At 35.9% G+C, this 19317-nt stretch overlaps 1 protein-coding gene and 1 long non-coding RNA gene across 3 annotated transcripts in view; one reads left to right on the top strand and one right to left on the bottom strand.

Annotated features, from left to right (window-relative positions):
* Positions 1–12673, top strand: part of RECK (reversion inducing cysteine rich protein with kazal motifs) — a 62095-nt gene extending 49422 nt beyond the window's left edge. Inside the window, exons 15-21 of one of the 2 annotated variants that reach the window (XM_074830007.1) lie at positions 399–521; positions 1039–1210; positions 3253–3445; positions 5567–5777; positions 6992–7065; positions 10446–10601; positions 11420–12673. In XM_074830007.1, the coding sequence (XP_074686108.1) occupies positions 399–521; positions 1039–1210; positions 3253–3445; positions 5567–5777; positions 6992–7065; positions 10446–10601; positions 11420–11635 (1145 nt within the window). In that variant the 3' untranslated portion in view covers positions 11636–12673. Of the gene's footprint in view, positions 1–398; positions 522–1038; positions 1211–3252; positions 3446–5566; positions 5778–6991; positions 7066–9643; positions 9753–10445; positions 10602–11419 lie in introns of those variants that run through there. The other variant, XM_074830014.1, reaches the window with a different exon arrangement.
* Positions 4889–18178, bottom strand: LOC141925611 (uncharacterized). Its single transcript, XR_012623892.1, has 4 exons — positions 16854–18178; positions 9940–10121; positions 5912–6136; positions 4889–5826 (listed from the first exon to the last, which is right to left on the bottom strand). It is a non-coding gene; the product is annotated as an uncharacterized LOC141925611 (long non-coding RNA).
* Between the last annotated feature and the right edge of the window lie 1139 nt (positions 18179–19317).

The following is a 19317-nucleotide window of genomic DNA, read 5'->3' as shown; positions in this document are numbered from 1 at the left end:
GGAGAAGAATGTATCTTTACAAAAGCTTTACCTTTAAAAAAATATGGAGCTTGCTAACCAGAATTTATCTACCACTTCTGTTTTCTGAGTGTATTTCTTTTTGCAGCTTTAAATTGTTCTTAAAAAAAAAAAAAAAACTTTTACAGGCTTTGAAAGGATGAAGTACTTGCTTCCTTGTTTAACTAATTAATCAAAACCACATGTGAACAGACTTTTTCTTTAAATCAATAAAGCAGAACTTGAAATCCAGAAAAGGTAGACATTTCAGCAGGAAAATAAACTGAAAAAGGGAAATTACAGGAACAATTAATAATGAAAATATCTATGTAATACATATGAGTATATAGTCTTCTGGTATATTTGCATTAACTGTATGCGTTTACTTAATTTCTTTTAAGGCCATGGAACGTCTTTTAATATAGATTGTAATGTCTGTTCATGTTTTGCTGGAAACTTGATATGTTCTACACGTCAGTGTCTAACTGAGCATAGTTCAGAAGATGAACGTCGGAAGTTTACAGGTAACTTTCCAAACTATGGAAACTGTAAGCTTAATGTTCTTAGAGTGAGGATTAGCTTCTAAATTCTTTCTACAATGTTAATGGAAAATACCTGATAATTTGTTACTAATATGTTCTTTTAACTATTTATTTTTCTCATGTCCAACCTGCACTTCAGAAAAAAACATGTACCTTGAAAAAAAAAAAAGTACTGAAAAATGAACTCTCAGGTAATACATAAAAATAGGTAGAGACAGGGTAATGCCACTAGGGACAAGAGATAAGGAGTTTGGGGGGAAGAAATGGAGAAAGCTGCCTAGAATCAGCAAGGGGATAGGGCAGAAACTTCCCTTCCTGCTACTTATAAGTGCATATGTGCTACAGCATTGCTAAATTACAGGAGGGAGGAAGTGGCTTGAAGATATGGTACATCTTTGCATTTGCTGGAAGGCAAAGATATCTTAGTGACCCCTTGTGTATCTTCTGTCATAGAAAATAAGTGTGCACCAAATTCCTGTTTTGTGTGTTGCTTTTACAGGTTTACCATGTAACTGCGTAGACCAGTTTGTACCAGTATGTGGTCAAAATGGACGCACGTATCCAAGTGCCTGTATAGCTCGTTGTGTTGGGCTCCAGGACACTCAATTTGAATTTGGATCATGTATTTCCAAGGATCCTTGTAACCCTAACCCTTGTAATAAAAATCAGAGGTAAAAGCAGAATATGTTTTAAGCTTTCCTTTGGCATCTTCTACTCTTAAAGCAGATATATTTTTTTTCTTTGAATGGGTTGTATATTGTAGTAACATTCTACTTTGGGGATACTCAATAAAAATAACTATTTGAAGTTGGTACTTTTTATTTATCATAGTTAGTAATGGACTGTAATTACTGGTTCCATTTATGTAGTGCTACATCATTTAAATTTATTATGCAGATCTCAGTGTTAGCAATAAAAGAGAATTGATGTATACTTTCAAAAGTGGGAGAATCAAATTTTGTTGAAATGGCTGTGGCACTTTGAAAATATTTTGTTTCACACCTTCTAGTAGTTTAAAAAAAAAACCCACACCTGAATTCAAGACTTGGAGTCAGTCTTGCTTGTCCAGTTAATGATCTGTGCTTTTTATGTCTAAAATAGGAAAGTATCGATCACTCTGGAACACTTGAGTTTCTCTTAATTAGATTGATGTCTTGTGAAAACTATGTCTGTATACAATCCTTGTTTTTTCAATGTCAGAAAAAGCAAAATCTGTATAGACAAACATATTAAAACAAAAATATGCTCTGTACTAGTGTCAGAAGAAAAAAAAATGACCTTTCTTACAGAAATCAAAGTCTGTGGTTCATAATGTTGGTCTCTGTCTTCAATTTTCTCAGTGTTGTGCAATACTGCAGTTTCCTTTGAATTTGTACATTTTTCTGTTTTGAAAGAAAGCCACCATAAGAAGTTGTGTAATACTGTGCTTTATTATAGCAATTGTATTTTTTTCCTTTTTCTGCACTTTAAATGCCTTGATGCAGAAAACTTCAGAGAAAACACTGTAGTTTTGTAGCAGTAATAGCCATTATGGCATTGAAAATCGGAATTTCAAAGCTGCATTGTGGATACATACTTTTTACCTTTTATATTTTCAATTTTGAAAGTATAGAGAGGTTTTTCACTTTTACAGAATAACCATTAAGCTTAGAACATCAACTTGTAATTTCAGTGAAGGACTGGTTTTTCTGGTTCAGTTTGATAATGTAGCGTAAACTGAACATGCTCATTTTAAAACATCTCTGAAGCACTTAAGGATCTATTTAAGATCTTACGTTCCGCTCGTAAAGTGTTTAAATCTCAGAATTTCTGAGTCTTCCGTAATATGAAAGGAATATGTGTAATGCATAGGACAGCAGGACTCAGAGATAATAAGGACGTTTTGTACATAATCCAGTGGTAGCATTGTTGTCATTTATAGGAGGAGATTGTTAAAAAAGCCATTTGACCTTTCATCAGTCCATTCATCAAACTCTCTTGGCTGGCATTTCTCTAACAGGGCATATGGCAAATACTCTGCGGCCAAGACCGCGGAAGATACATATTTAATATAAAGAAGAAAGAATTTCTGCTGTTTATTGCTCTTTACTTATCTGTGAAGGCTTGAGAGGGATGGTGTGCCAAAAAAGGAAATTGTGTCACTACTAGATTTTCCCGTTTGTTTGCAGTCATCCCCAAGTTTGGATGTAATATAATATACTGAACCTACAAAGCTAGAATCCAACTTGGTATTTTTAATTGAAACCGTATAATCTTGTAGGTCTTGTTTCCACTACCTTCTCAAGGAAGGCTGAGGCTAGACCTTTGCAATATAATCTTTTTCTCTTGCAGTTCATTTTTTGCATGTTTTCTACAGTTTTCTTAAATATGCATTTACAAAATGAAGCTTGGGAGTAGGTAAGAAGTTTATCCAGGTCTTTTTTGAAAATGCATTGAAAAATACTTGGTAAAAGATAAATTTTGGTGGAAACTGTAGTTGTGTTCACATACATTTACTAAACATGGTGTGAACCAGTTCCAGGTTTGTGATGAGACCTGAAATCAGCTATTCAGAATGTTTTATCACTTTTATTTTCTACATCTGCTGTACCATAATTAGCTCTAAAGCTCGCTGGAGAAAATTTCACTGAAAATATTTTCCCTGAATATATTGAGACTTTAAAAAGAAAAAAAACCCTATGACATGTTATAAAATTATTATTACTTTATGCAGGTGCATACCAAAGAAACAAGTTTGCTTGACTAGTTTTGGAAAATTCGAATGTAGCCAGCATGAATGTGTGCCAAGGCAGTTAAATTGTGACCAGACACGGGATCCTGTTTGTGACACAGACAATGTGGAATACAGTAACTTGTGTACTTTGTACCAAAAAGGAAAAAGTTTAGCATACCGAGGACCATGCCAGGTAGGAAGTGGTTCTAGCAATAAATATCAAATCTTCTTTGTTCTTTAATGTTTGACTTTGCAATATTCTGGGGTTTATAGCTTACAAAATGTTTTTGTTGAAAGTAATCCCTTAAAAATGTAATTTTAACTAGTATAAAAAATGCTCTTGCGAAATTATATTCAGAATTTTGTCAGTGTTTCTCTGCTTTAATTAACAGTTGTCTCAAAACGAATCAAAAGCTTTACTTATGCTTTCTTGGGAGTAATAATTTGATATTTATATTAAGTCTTCCTATATTTTTCACTATTAAAGCTTGCACTGAGGTATCTATGCAGTAAGTAGTGCAGTTCCTTGGTTAGTTAAATGCTAGTTTTTACCAGTCTGAACTTGTTTTAAATAAAAACTAATGCCTGGTCATAGCAAGTCTTTAGTGTTCTGTGTGATTGTGACCCAGGTTTACCAAGTTGATTGTTCAGGATCTATTTACACCTAAGTTTTGTTGGAGACTAGGCAGTCTGTAATATCTTCTTTAGTTAGTCTGGATTGGATTAGTTTTCCTATTAATCCCTGCGAAGGATTAGGATTAGGTTTAGTTCTTCCATCCCACCGCTCCCTGCGGTTTTGGTAGACAAGCTGTTTCTATCGCTTTACAAGAAAAGTTGGGAGCTACTCTTCTCAAAGTTGCTGGCTTTACCGTTGATAGGCTGTCCATCTCCAGGTTTTTCTCAAATGATGAAGATTCTTGGTCTCAACTGATGGATATTATTAGAAGTACAGAACATTTTTTCAGGGTTTTTCTGTATTATAAATGCTATTGCTCTTTTAACCCACTTTTAGTTTCTGCCTTTCTGTCTTTATGCCTTCTTTTTCTTGCCCTTTTTCAGCAACCTCGTTAAGTAGAGATAATTCTTCTCATTGCACATCAGATATCTCATGAAATACTCAGAGAATGTTCAGCCCTTGAACAGTAAGAATCAAAGGAATATTGCATGGCTGGTTTGTTTTTTTCTCCAGCAGTTATATGTCTAGTTGTATCTACGTTCACAAAGTTTTTGACACTAGTAGCTTTAAGTTTTCACTCTTGCTTTTATAAGGAAGATGACTGCAAGATACAACACTACTTGGGATGCTCACATTTACTTTATCTGTTTTCTTGTTAGCTTAGGTGTGTAACATAGAAACTGTAATTGTCTTGCTGTTTTAGAGGATATACAGTGATCACGTAGCTATGATGACTTACTTGAAGTACTAGTTAGTTATTTAAAAATATTTAGACCTTAGCAACAAATTATGATTTTGTGTCATTTCACAAGACTTTGGACAAAACTATTAGTCATACCTTGTCTGTGAAGAGTCAACAATTCTGTTTGCTTCCGTGTTCAGAAGTTTAAGTTTATTGGCATCTGACCTCTTGATTGTGTCGGACTAATGTACATGCACAGACAGGATAGGAAGAAACTATATTACAATTTTTTTTGATTTTTACATGTGTCTGAACCAACACACTTAGAAATGGTTTTTTGAGAGAGAAAATGGACACAAATGTATTTTTACAGATGTAAAGGTCTCAACAATAAATATATTTTTGACAGAGGTCTCTAGTAATGGATTTTATTCTTTTGAAGTTAATATATACATTTAGCTTCTCAACGTGTTAAACACATGAGCACACACACTAAATTTTAAGAACACAAAACCAACTGAGATTAATAAAGTCATTAAAATATTAGATATTACAATCAAAAATATTTTTATTATATTAATTTTATTAATAAAATCTTTCTTGCATGATAAAATTATAATACTCAAATCTAATAAGTAAATTAATTTAAATTACACGGTCATTTTATTTAAGCATTAGCACAGAACAAAAATTGTTGTTTCCCAAAACACGTCTTACTGTACATTTCTCAGATTCCAACTTACATTTTTGTCACCTTCTTTAAGTATTTACTCCTTGCATTTATTACCCATTCATAAACTGGCAGGCTACTTACTCTAGATTTCCTGCTTTTTTTTGAATGTTTGACAATATTAGCAGCAAAGTCCCATTAACTTTGGTTTTCCCAATGTTAAAACTACTCTGAAGTTTCTGTAGCATGAATAAATGGATCTTCGAAACGTTTCTGTGTGTTTCAGCCGTTTTGCAAATCAGTGGAACCTGTGTGTGGACATAACGGAGAAACCTACAGCAGCGTCTGTGCTGCCTATTCCGACCGTGTGGCTGTTGACTATTACGGACACTGTCAGGCTGTAGGTGTTCTCTCAGACTACAGTTTTCATACAGAGTGTGCCTTTGTTAAATGTCCCCAGCTTTCTGCAACGGGCTGCAAACCAGTTATTGCACCAGGTATGTTAATTCACTGTTGAAGTTTACTGCAGGGAGGAGAGAGTCCAGGCTGTGTGTAAAAATAGGAGTATATTTGTAACAAAACTTATGCCTTAAAATGTAAGAGAAGGGATGAAGTAGAGATCTTTACTTACAGCTAGAAGCAGCCAGTTTTGGGACTCAGCTGAGTGATTCTGAAGTGGAAAGGCCTTGGCTTTAGGAGTCATGCTCCTTCAGTCTTTAGAAACTTGCAGCTGTCTCCATAGGACTGGTTTGGGAGAAACAAATGCGGTCTGTGGTGTCCAGGGTAAAATGTCGTTGGGAATCAGATGAGTAATTTTTCGGAAGTGGCAGTACAGATACCACGCTGGAATGCTAAACTGTCATCAGAGTTCCCAGAAGAACAAATACAATATTTAATTAGAAGACAGAATAAGATACCATATGTATTCACAGTACTGTGAAAGAGGAAGGCAGTCCAGAATAGTTTTGCAGTTGTGCTGTTTTGAACTGTCTTTTACTGTTTTCACAAATACTTCCTTTATGAAACAGTAAGTAATCACAGGTAATACACAGAGCAAGGAAAGCTCAGTTTTTAAAAAGAAACCATTTAATGCATTTTTTTCATTCATTGGTTTGAAAAGGGTCTTTGTGCTTTGGGATTACATTTAATATTGTAAAAGTCATTCTGTGAATGTGAATTGGATATAATAAATTGGGGGGCGAGTTAAATATTCATGGGTAGAAAGTTGAAATTTTTCCTTTTTCCCCCTTTTCTATAAAGATTCTAAGCTCCAACATGGTATAACTGCATAAATTAATGTTTGCAGTGTGCGTAATAGCTTGTCATGTCCTAGCTATTTCAGCTCCTGAAATTCATCGTTTCTGTAGTTGCATATGCGTGCATCCATACAAAACCTTGGGCTTGTGGTACTCAAAGTGCCTGTGGTTTGTAGCTTACAATAATGTATCATCTTGAAACAAATGAAAATTCATATTGTTGCTTAATGTTTATAGTAGTAAATGTGTGTTGAAAGGTGTCTGCTTTTGCATTATATGTGTTTTCAACATTAAAAATAATCTTAGAAATCATGCAATTCTGCTATCAAATTGAAATATTTGCTTTGGTAGTTTTGCTATTTTCATTCTCAGTTAACGTTCAACTTTTGACCTCTGCTTACTTAAAAGTGAAAAGACTATTTGCTTTTATTTCTGAGATTTTTTTATTCACATAGGAGCCTGCTGTCCACTATGTGCTGGAATGCTGAGAATCCTGTATGACAAAGACAAGCTGGATACTTTTGCAAGGGTAAACGGTTTAATCATGCCTTATGTTAAATGGTACATCGAAAAGTCAAGTTACTGTATACTCTCCTGAAAAGTTTATACGTTATAAAACCAATTACTTTTCAGTAGGTAGTGTGTGATTTGAGGGTTTTTTTATAGTGTTTATACTTTCCTTTATTTCTTAATATGAGGTATAGAAAATTAATTAAAATGCAAAGCGAAACAGAATTAGAGTAGGCACAAACAAGCACATTCAGGTTTGCAGTTTAAATGACTTGTAATAGTAAAGACAAATGATATGGGAACTGCATCTATCTCATGGTAGTAATACAGTGTATATTTGTTATTTATGGTCTTTTTGTTGAGATTATTTTGCTAGGTCATTATTTTCTAATGTGGGTGACCTAGTTCTGACATTGTCTTATGTTTAAATTGGATTGTTATACACTCTTTGGGTTATCTAGACAGCTCTCACTGATTTTGTTGCTCATCAGCTACAATGTTGGATTTTAATTTAACATCTCCGTAAGTTAGACACCAGCATCCTTCACTGCTGCTCTTTGAAAACCTCCAGTGTAAGATGGATCTTCTGATTGTGATTGTCTATCGCTGAACACAACATACTAGGCCCAGACTCCCCATGTGGTGTATAAAAGGACTGCACTTTATTGACCCCTGCTTTTATGTGTCAGAGCAGAGCGCTTGATTTTTGGCACGACATCACAACAAAATAAAGTAATATGGCAATCATGTCTGGTGAAGCAAAAACAATTCATGTTTGCATCGGCACATGGTTTTAATTTTTTTAAATATAAAGAAAGAAAGAGAATTTCACCTAAACAGTATAAAATTACATTAACCTGTTTATATGGTTAGAAGTAGAGATAATTAACTATTATTATAAAACCACAGAAAAACTTAGCTTGAACATGACCCCTGGAGATAGTCTAGTCCAACCCCTTGCTCTGAGTGAGGTTAACTCCAGTCAGATCAGCTTGGCCAGCTGAGTTTTTAAAAACTCCAGGAGTGCAGATTCCAGAGCTAAATGCTGCTGGACTCTCTCCAGCTCGTCACTGTAGCCTGGGGAGGGGGGCCAAGGCGTAAATAAAGGGGGATGATGACTTCTACTGGCTCTGTTCTTGCTGTTGCAGCCCAGTGTGTGGTTGGCCTTCATCTCAACGATGTGGTGCTGATTGATGTTCTATTGATTTCCTCTCAGAGATTTTGTGTTTGTGCCGTGTGTGTGTGCATTGACCAATTTTGCTGAGTAACAGTGACTGTTAGGTCATGACTGCATCCTGGAATGTCTTCCAGTTGTCATCACTAATGGTACCAGCAACACAGTGACTGCAGCTTATCAGTTCATACATTACAACGTGTGACTGTGAAGAAGATTTTTTCTTTGAGTTAGAAGAAGGCTTTCTAGTTAAAGAAATTTATTGGAGTTACTCAAGTAGTTGGTGATAACTATTCTCACCTACTAACTACCCTAATACCTGGATTAGGGTACTTAGTAGTTGTTTTTTTCCTTCTTTTTTCTCTTCTCTCTTTTTTTACCTTTGTCACCACAGTCTTGCTGACTTTCTCTTCTTTTGCTCACCTAATGCCACAATACAGAGTCTTCAAGTTTTCTTATATATATAAATATATATGTCTCTTTACATTTTAAATATGCGATCTCTCGAACATTCAAGTCAGCATTCTCTTAGCACATACTAGAAATTATGGAAGTCTGACTGAAACTCTCTCCTTTGGAAACTTCAATCAGGGGTCATTCCATAAGCCCCCAGAGATGATCTCTAACTGGTTACAACCATCTGGAGACTCTGCATGGTGTGGCACTACCCTGAGCATAAAGACCTAGAAGCTCTGGGCCTTCGTTAGTGCAGTGCAAGTCAGAGGTGAGCTAATATGTCCTCATAATACCATAGAAAATGCCCAACTGTATATTTGATAGATTTGATACTTTTGTCATCCATGTGAAATTGTTAATAATGTTTATCTCCTCTAATTCTATCAATAAAAATAGAGGATTCCTGGGTGGCTCTTGCTTTTGACGGTGTGCATATACATATAGTGTATACATCCATAGTACTGGAGATGGTTAAGTCTCAGATAGATGGAATCATTGCTAGAAATGCCACCATATGCTTTAACCAACCCAAGAGGGCAAAGAATCGTAGTGTATGCCTATTTGAGTTCAGACAGGTGGCTCATATGAGAAAAAACTGCTTCAATTACTGAAGAGTTCCATAAATCTGACCTTTTTTTTCTCCCCCCACCCCTCTGGCCTTTTTTGTAAAGATAGCAGGATACAAAGTCAGCATCTACACAGAGTAAAGAAACATTAGAGATCTGCTAAAATTCTAATCTACTAGATTTATAATCTAAAAAATTAAAATCCAAGTTTGAGGCTATCGGTCATCCTTAAAGTATCTGTGTGCTTCTGTTTTAAGACTGAACAGGGTTTGCTGATCAGTCAGCATGTCAGATTACATTTTAATGGGGCTATGATAAGGAAATCCCTCAAAGATCTGGTAAAAGAAGTGTTGTGTGACACCTTGCAAACTTGATTCATGTAGTCTACTTGGATTTCCCAGATTTCCATTTGTTAAGGTCCTGTACCAGCGGTCTCAAAAGAAACAAAGCTACAGTAGGATAAGAAGGATGGATTTCTTGCAGCTAAAGCTAGAAAACAGAACACAACAGAATGACCAGAAGTCACAACTGAAGTATTTGTGTTGGTGTCTATACTGTTCAACACATCCTGGAAAAAAGGTGAAAAACCTTTAAGGTGTGGCAGTCCTTAAATAGACTGAGCATCTACAATCAAATTACTGTTTATCAGATACAGACAGCAGAACAGAGATAAGAGTTTTAAGAGAAAAATATTTACCTGGTAGTTATGTGGTGGTCTTGAAATGTCACAGGTTCCCATATATACAGACATATATCTGTCTTCACAAAGCCATAGCTCTTCATTTCTGGTGGCTCTTGGAAAAGGTTCTGTGATGGTGAAGGAGTGCCAGATGGTAGGGCTGCTCTGCTGCCTGTTTCCCAGCATGGAAGTACAAGCAGCTGTAACAGATAACCATTTGTCACAACACATATCAAAACCATGGTTAAGAAGTAAATCATTTTTTCCCCTTTTTCCTTTCAATTTTTTTTCTGCTTTTTGGGGGGTTGGTTTTCAGGTTTTTTTTAGAATCATAAAGTCATTTTTGAGTGATGTTTTAGAATCATAGAATCATTGAATAATGAGGGTTTTTTTTGCTAGAGATTAGAACTGAGTAGTTTAATGGCTGAAACAAATTTCCTGGCATGACATCAAGTTATTAAAACTGAAGAGGAGAAATTTAATTTTGCGTAATATCATCCATGAAGTTCTTTGTTTTCTTCCAGGTAACAAATAAAAAGCCTATAACAGTACTTGACATACTTGAAAAAATACGCCTGCATGTCTCAGTGCCACAGTGTGATGTGTTTGGATACTTAAGCATAGAATCTGAAATTGTGATTCTCATCATTCCTGTGGATCAGAACCCTAAACCACTCCAGGTAGACTATGTTATTATTTTGTTTACTCAGCATGGATTTACTTTCTTTTTATATGTGTACACTTTTCTGTTTTCAATATAGCAGTTTTAAAATTGTGCATGTTCCTGTGTACTGAATACATGGGGATTTCTCTAGTGACTCAAATCTGAATAGCCAGTATTATGGATAGTAAAATGTGTCTTCAGAATCCTGCTGTTCTGCTGAGAGGCTTTTGAGTGTGGGTAATTAGAGGGGAGAGGTGAAGGAAGGCCAAGGATAGAGTAGTATGATTTTTGTTTTTTAAATTAATAAATGCAGAAACCTCAACCTTCTGTGGCTAAAATAACAGCAAATATAAACTGATGAAAATAAATAAATTAGTGAATGACCTCTTAATATTAATTGTATATTAAATGCATACTTGCGTATGAAATGGTATTCCTTTGTCTCCATTGTCAGGGTTAAAAGTAGACTGAAGTATATGTGTATTAGGACGAAGCACATCTAACATACTGATATCATATTAATAATACATTGTGTGCATCTTGATGTTAAGCAGCAGATCCTCCAAAGAGGATCGATCACCCATGATAACTTGTATGTAGCTTCCTTCCTTCCCTTTTGCTGCTACTCAGGGCTTCCACAGTAGTTTTTTTAGTACCAAAGTCTACAATAAGAGCTCCAATATTTTTTCTAAGAAATACTCCCAAAATTATATAAGTCTTATGTGCTGATGGGAATAACTCATATTTTCTTTCCTGAATTTTGCTATCTAGCAACATTTTTGCATTGGCATTTTACATGGCAAGAAGAGAAATAATAACTTTTTTTTTTCTTAGATTGAAGCCTGCAATAAAGAAGCAGAAAAGATAGAGTCACTGATAAATTCAGACAGTCCGACATTAGCATCACACGTGCCGCTGTCAGCTCTAATTGCATCTCAAGTACAAGTTTCATTTAGCATTTCTTCTCCTTCTGTTAAAGTGGTGCCTGTTCTGCACTCTCTGTTCTTAAGCCTTTTATTCACCTTGTCAGCATTAATATATTATATATAACTGCTTAGAAAATATGCATGAGTATTGCGGCGTTTTATATTGTGAAGGACATTCAGAATTGTTGATCACTTAACCAGAAGACAAAAATTGTAGAAGATTTGATGAACTAATATTTTTTCAATGAAGAACTAAAAGTATTTGGATAGTGTGAGAAGATGATTCTTTTATTCATTACTGGTCAGATGACTGTTTCAGCACTATTAGATTGTTTTCCATTGATCTTGGAAACATAAAAATACTCTGGAAGGTTCTGACATTATGGATTTATGATTTTTGTGAGAAGGGATCTTATAGGGTTTTTTTTCAGCAATGAACAAAACAGTGTTTTGAGTTTATTGAAGAATGTTAATTTTATATTATTCAGATGCGTATCAGTGACAATGAAAAGCATGCACCTATTTTAAACATCATTTTTGAAAGAAACAAATTGCTGCTACTTAATTACCTTACCAAAAATTTAAGAGTTTATTCTCATGTAAATATGCTTTCATATTTTATTATGAAGAAAACTAACTAGCCCTGGGCCTATTTCAGTAGATGTCTTTACTTGGACTAGTGAAGATTTGCAGGACATTGGGCTCAATGCTTGTAAAATGACAATCAAAGCTCTATACCTAGTACCTGACTTCAATGAAGAAATATGTTCTTTTTATAGTTTTGTACATTTCAGAATCTCATATTGAATGCAAAATTATAAAGAAACTCAGTATCTATATTTAAGTGCCATTTAAAATATTGCAGTATTTGCATGTTATCTAATGAAATTTATACTTTAAATGTTTATACAAACAGTATGTTTTATTACTTATTGTATTTTATGCAGCTGACCTTAGTCTACATGAAGTATTTTATATCAGTATTATGATAGCCAACTTTTGAAGTATATACAGAAAAACTTATTTTTGCCAAAATGCTGAACTTTGAAAGAAAGCACTGAAAACTTTTTGAACATGTATGTTGTTGTAGCATGTTTGTAGCAATTATTTTCTGCTAAATCTTTTAAATGCAAAAGTATTAAAGCTTTTTATTTTAATAAAACACTGTCATCAGTCCTTGTATATGAACACATGTAACTTTATAGAATTCTACAATACAGCGTGTAGTTTTCTTTCTCTCTCAAATCAACACTTTAAACTAACTGCAATTACATACATTTGTGACTCACACAGCTGAATGTTTCCAAATAAAGTACATTTCAAGGGGGGGTTGGGAGTGTGGTTTTTTCACCAAGTCTGTGTCACACATCAGTTTATGCTATGAGTGTCAGACTTGATTAACTATAGAAGAACAACATAGATGTCTTTCTGGGACCCTCTCGGGTAAGGTTACAGTCATCCTCGGTTTTGATTTGGAAGAGAATTCTCTCATCTACAGCTGGAAATCTGCACAAATGTTAAGGACGGAATTACTACCTTATCTGTACCTAAACTTTAAGGCTCAACCTCCTCCAAAGCAAAATGAGTGACTAGATGTGTATCCTTGCAAGCCGACAGAGTTTCTTTAAAACCTCCATCAGTTGCTCTTCTAAGCATAAGTTGGTTGTCTCTTAATGAGTGAAGAGCACTTTTAAGTGCAGTTGTGCTCTATATATAGTTTCTGAGTACTTTTGGTAGATGAGTACAAATGCAGATAATCTTTGTAAGTGTTCTTGCCAAATAACTTCAGGAAGATTCATGCACATAATCATCGAAGTCTAGATACAAAAAACTTGTTGAATACATTGGTAATCCATCTATTTCTGAAATTTCTTCTGTGGATTCTTTATAAAATTGGACATGAGTATAATGAATGTATTTGAAAAGGGGTTTTTTGAACTGAAATGGCTCAGATCTCCCCAGAAACTGCAAACAATTCAGCTGTTTTATTGAATTCCTTGTTTTTTCTAAATCATTAGCAAGCATCTCTTCAACATGTAGCCCGTTAGCTTGCTTAGCATTTAGCTGAAGCAATCTGATGGCTACTAAAATGAAAGGAATTATAAATGTCTTAAGGAAAAATATATATGCATGCCACACAGGAAAAATTAGTTAAGTGCTTAAAAGCATACCTTTTGTGGAACAATATATAGTGGGGGGTTTTTAACACCTGTGAAGATTTTCTTCAATGAAAGACAATACCAAAAAAGTTGCCTCAATTTGTATAATGAATCTGGAAAAAGCAGGATTTTAGCCCAGAGATTTTTGAGTTCACATGTAAGTGTCCAGTACTTGCTAGAGTGAAGATTTTGAGTGTTTATGTTAAATATGTACAGAACCATTGAGATTTCGTATAATCCTAAATTCTTGAACATAAGTCCAGCATCTAAAGTGTACAGGGATGAAACTTAAGTATTTTCTAGGTTTTCTCAAGACCTTGGACTACCTCAAAGGAATGAAGAAACTACTTACAGGTTTTGAATTCAATTGAACCAGGAGAAAAGATGGAAGAAACCAAGCCCAGTTTTACTTGTAAGTTACGAAATTCAAACCTAATGGGAACAAATTTGATAGAGGTTTCAGAGTTTTCTGTATAAGTGCTAATGATGTTCTGTCACCATCTGTATGGAAATCTGGGTTCACTTAAGAAGGAATGGAGACAGCACAAGGGCACTTCAAAGCAGCACAAGCCTGTTTGTTGCTTTTATAACAGGACTAAGCTGAAACATTTACAAAACATTGTTTTCTTGTCTGCTGAAAACCAGAGTTAATGTCAATAATTGGCTCCAGAGAGATGCTTCAGTTCTGTTTCAGTTTGTTTAGTCTGGCTCTTCTCAACAGCGTGGCAGCAAAGCAGAGATGCCAGCAGTGCCTGTTTGTACACCCCTAGGAGTGGATCAACCATGGGGGCAAATATCAGAGCAAATAATAGCAAGAGATTTCTGGCTTACACTTTCTGCTGAGTTTTGAGTCCAGCAGGAGCTGGGATCTCTGAATTTCAGAGAAGGTAACAGTCAGTTCTGTGAGAGGGCATGAAATCAGCACTTAGAACCGCAGTGTCACTTCAGAGCCCCGCTCTTCTTTTATGCTCTAGTTTTATGCTACTTTACCCAGTGCCATAACTTGAAGATTTGCATGTATGTATCTTGATTGAAAGGTAAAGTGTTATTTATAATCCTTACTGAGTTTTATGATGCTTCCAGGTCTTCCTTTCACACACAAAGAAGTATTTTTCAATACCATCACTGTGTCCAGGAAGCCCTGGGAGCATTTGCATGAGCAAACATAAATACGTGAGGGCTTTGTAAGATTGAGGCCTAGATGTTTCATATCTGAAGTCTGGACTGTAAGGTGACCCTCTAGTCAAATGAATCTCAAAAATGAAAAAGCAGCATTGGGAAAAAGATTTACCTGTGTTGTGGTTTAACCCCAGCTGGCAATTAAGTACCACACAGCTGCTCATTCACTCCCCCCCTATTCCATGGGAGGGGGGAGAGAATTGGGAGGGGAAAAAAAAGTAAAACTCATGGGTTGAGTTTAATAGGACAGAAAAAGAAGAGATAATAATGATAATATAATATACAAAGCAAGTGATACACAATACAACTGCTCACCACTGACCGATGCCCAGCCAATCCCTGAGCCGTGGTGTCCCCCAGTCAAATCCCCCCCGTTTATATACTGAGCATGACATCACCCAGTATGGAATACCCCTTTGGCTCGTTTCGGTCAGCTCTCCTGGCTGTGTCCCCTCCCAGCCTCTTGTGCACGCCCAGCCTCTGCTGGCAGGGCAGTAAGAAAAGCTGAAAAGTCTTTGACTTGGTATAAACACTGCTTAGCAACAACTAAAACATCAGTGTGTTACCAAAATTATTCTCATTCTAAATCCAAAACACAGAACTACACCAGCTACTAGGAAGAAAATTAATTTTATTCCAGCGGAAACCAGGACAACCTGCCACAGTTCTGCTAGACTTGACTACAATTTCCTGCATATTCTTTGAACTGATGTTTTTATAGAGTGAGACCAGTAGCTCCAGCTGTTCCATGTGGAGTACAAATGAAGGTAACAACTGCAGGTAACAACTTGACCTCCTAGCAGCAGCTGCACCTACTGCTTCTGAGGCATTCTGCCTTCCATGTAAATGGTTGTGCACTGCTTGTTTTGTGCTCTTTCTCCCACTCCTCTCTGGGCTACAAGCTTTTGCCGAGACCGCTGCATGAGCCAAAGAGACTCTGATCTTAAAAACAAACCAAAACTCTCTTTAAGAAAAGCATTTCCAAGCCCTAGCAGGTTGGTTCGTCTCAAGTTATCACAGTACAATAAAAAGGCTACACTTCTAGTGTGAAGTAGTACATCAACTTTTGCTGATTAATACCATGCAGCTGAAGGTTTCTGTTACTATATTTGAAGCTGATCAATTCTATACAAATTCAATGCTATCAACATTTGCATTATTGGAGGCTGATTGTGTATGACCAATATGATATTTAAAGCAAATGGGATTACTTTGAAAATTGAGGAGACATCAATTGTCCAAAGCCTTTCTTAATTTTAAAGGGCTTTGTATAAATGAAAAAAAGTATGTGCATTTCATCTCAGTATAAGAAAGAAACTTTTTACAGTGAGAACAATCAATCACTAGAACAACCTCCCCAGGGACACGGTGGAGTCCCTACACTGGTGGTTTTCAAAATGCTACTGGACAGGGTGCTAGATCAAGCATTGAAAGGTTGGACCAGATGATTTTCTGAGGTTCCTTCCAACCTGGGCTGTTCTGTGCTTCTATGATTAAAGAAATACTCTCAGTTGCAATCATGGACATTTCTGGCTTATAAAATAATTTTCAGATATTATCTTATGAACACTGTTGGGATTCATTTATCATTGTTTTCAAGATGACATATAAAATAACTTTAGACAGCCTTTTTCACAATGTATACATTAAACCCTTTAGAATATATTTAAATACTTTACACTGATACAAGTTGAAATTATGAACAATAAAACAGGCTTCTGCAAGCATAAAATAGCAACAGCTTTTATGATCAATGTTCTTCTAGTTGGACTCTCTGGTGCTATTAGGGGGGAGAAAAAATAATCAAACCTTTATATTCGTCCATTATTCTCAAACTACTGACTACTGGTATTTAGAAAGATCCATGTATTTTAAGTACATCTAGTTTTAGCAGATCACTGCTACAAAATCCTATGCACTGACACCCTTCCTTCTGCATTCTTCAACATGAACGAGGTTATGGTCAAAAACATGTTCATGCTAGACGTTTTGAAGGAGACTTACCCAAAGGGCAATTGTAAAGTGTTTAAAAAGTAAAAGCTCTTGTAAAAGAGTGGGGTTTTTTCCTTGAAGTTCCTAGGACATAAAGGAGAATAAAAAATAAAGGATAGCCTTTCCTGAAGATGTGAGAACTCATGAAATAATGCAGTAACCTTAACCTTAAATTTTTCATTAGATTATCAGAACTGTGCTCTTCAACATACATATATGAGCACAGTTCTGATTATTATGTATAGGCATACATAACGTATCTATGAACCTATAAATGACTTTCCAATTTTTGTATTAACAGATACCTGTTGATCAGATCTCAGTCCATTCTTAAAACAGAATAAATCTATTCTTCCCCCAAAGTGTTCTCTGATTTGCTTAAAGCTGGTTTCTGCTTCCTTTGACCAGGTCCACCTGAGCCAAAGGGTTCTGTAACTCTGATAGTAGTTAATAATCCTATAGATTCTTGCTGTAAAGAGCCACCCTTGTGTTTTGGCAAATGCTTTTTGTTGTGTTTGGCAAGGTTTCTCAGTTTACTTCTTTGCGTTTGGATCTCAGCATCAGCTGCAATATATGCAAAGGTTTTCAATCTGTTTTTTCAGTTCTGATTCTCCTTCTAACCTACTATTCTTCTAAAGCACTTCTGAATAATCCTAGAGGGTTCAATGATTTAATTAGCAGTTAGGATACACAGCAGAACAGGAGTTTTTTTGCAAAGCCTTCTCACAGTGCTAGTGTGTCAGGTTTCAAATTAAAGCCTGCTCTTCAACTGGGTGGCCTACAGTTCTGCACTGTTCACTGACAGTGGCATGAGTGGACAGGTTATTACTACTGTTTGGTGCATAGATTTACTTTTTAATCAATTTTTGAAGTGCAGCAGCAGGAGTAATGTCAGTAAATTTACATAAAGATATAGTCACATGCACATATATTAACACATGCACATATATACACACAGATATATACACATATATGTGTATAAATATATTTATCTCACAGTACCCTGTATCAGGCTCAGTATCAGCCTCTTCAGGAAAAGCACATTTGGCCATTGTAGAGAATTTAGCAATTTTTTTTAGTAAAGAATCCAAACTTAGGGAGTTAATACTTTTAAGTTTGCATTTCAAGTACAAACGGCAATCAAAGATGCAGGATCAAACTGATTTATGTAATTTATACACGATGTTGTCTAGTTATAAGTGTGCAAAAATGCTAAAAAGATGTCTCTAGATCACTCTAGATCAAGTGCACCTATCAGCAGCAGTTCATTTTCCTCTGAGTTAGCAACACTCCAGTCCCTCCTGGTCAGGGCAGTAAGAGCAGCTTCCGAGTACCAGTGCGAGTGCTGGCTAGTCAGGAGCAGCTACCAACCACCAGCAGAAGTTCAGCTCCTCTGGCATAAGAAAGTAAGTTTAAATATTTGCAGCCATTAATTCCGTGCAGAAACTGAGCTGCTGCCGGTGAGGCTGTGGTTGTCTCGTGATTAGCAGTGGCTGTGTGCACTACCAGCTCAGCGAGTGCTGACTTCCTCCAGATCAGCAGTAGGCACATGACTTGGTCAGAATACAAGATACAGTGAGCAGCCAGTCTGGTTTTTATGCTGGAAAACAAATGCTGTCATGAACACATTCTCTGTGCATGTGTTAAATCTGTCAGGTTGTGCGTTTTGCTTTTTTTAACAGATTTGAAGTGGCAATGTAAACTCTGGATCAACATCTCAGGGCTGTAGTGGTTTTTTAAGTGCTGCTCGTCCCCATAATACTGGATTTACTTACTGTGTCTCTGAATCTCAGCTTTAGGAGCTCACTCAAGACCCAGATGAATCAAAGAAGAAGATGTGACAAATGCAAATACACATTGCAAAACCAGAAAAAATAACACTATGTTATTTTTAACTCAGTTTAGCTAAGTCAGGTTAGAATAGCCATGAAGACAATGTAACTTCGGTTTTAACTTTTCCAAACAATATGGAGAGGAGGTGTGTCTTTGATCTCTGAATACTTCTAGTACAGTCTAAGACAACATGGATCCTTAATTCCATGGCTGTGCTACACAGGTTTTATCAACAGTAGCAGCCTCTACAGTTCTGAGCATGGAAACTGTCAGTGTCTGATCAAGTAACTATAGTGGCAGATAGAACATTGTATTAAAAAAATTTAGTGTTGGATAGAATATTGTATTAAAAAAATTATCAGATGTGGCCTTCTCTGTGCAATGGAAAACTGGTAGGTTTAGATTCCCTGTTTTCATAAATCTCATTTGACTGAAACGTCTTTTTCCTAAAGGCACCAGATACCACCGCAAAACTGTAAGCTGGCCTTTACAAAGCTTTTATAAATTAATTTTCTGTAGTTTGCTTTTTTTTTTTTTTTTACTCCCCAAAAGAAAAATGTTATTTGGAATTGCTGATTATTTCTTCAGCTTATGGTTAACATGGAGTTACGCACTTGGCACTACATAAATTATATGCCATGTC

This window comes from Strix aluco, chromosome 1 (genome assembly GCF_031877795.1).
Source record: "Strix aluco isolate bStrAlu1 chromosome 1, bStrAlu1.hap1, whole genome shotgun sequence".
NCBI classification, from domain to species: domain Eukaryota; kingdom Metazoa; phylum Chordata; class Aves; order Strigiformes; family Strigidae; genus Strix; species Strix aluco.
Note: the sequence above shows the minus strand (reverse complement) of the source record. Positions and strands in the feature narration are given on the sequence as shown.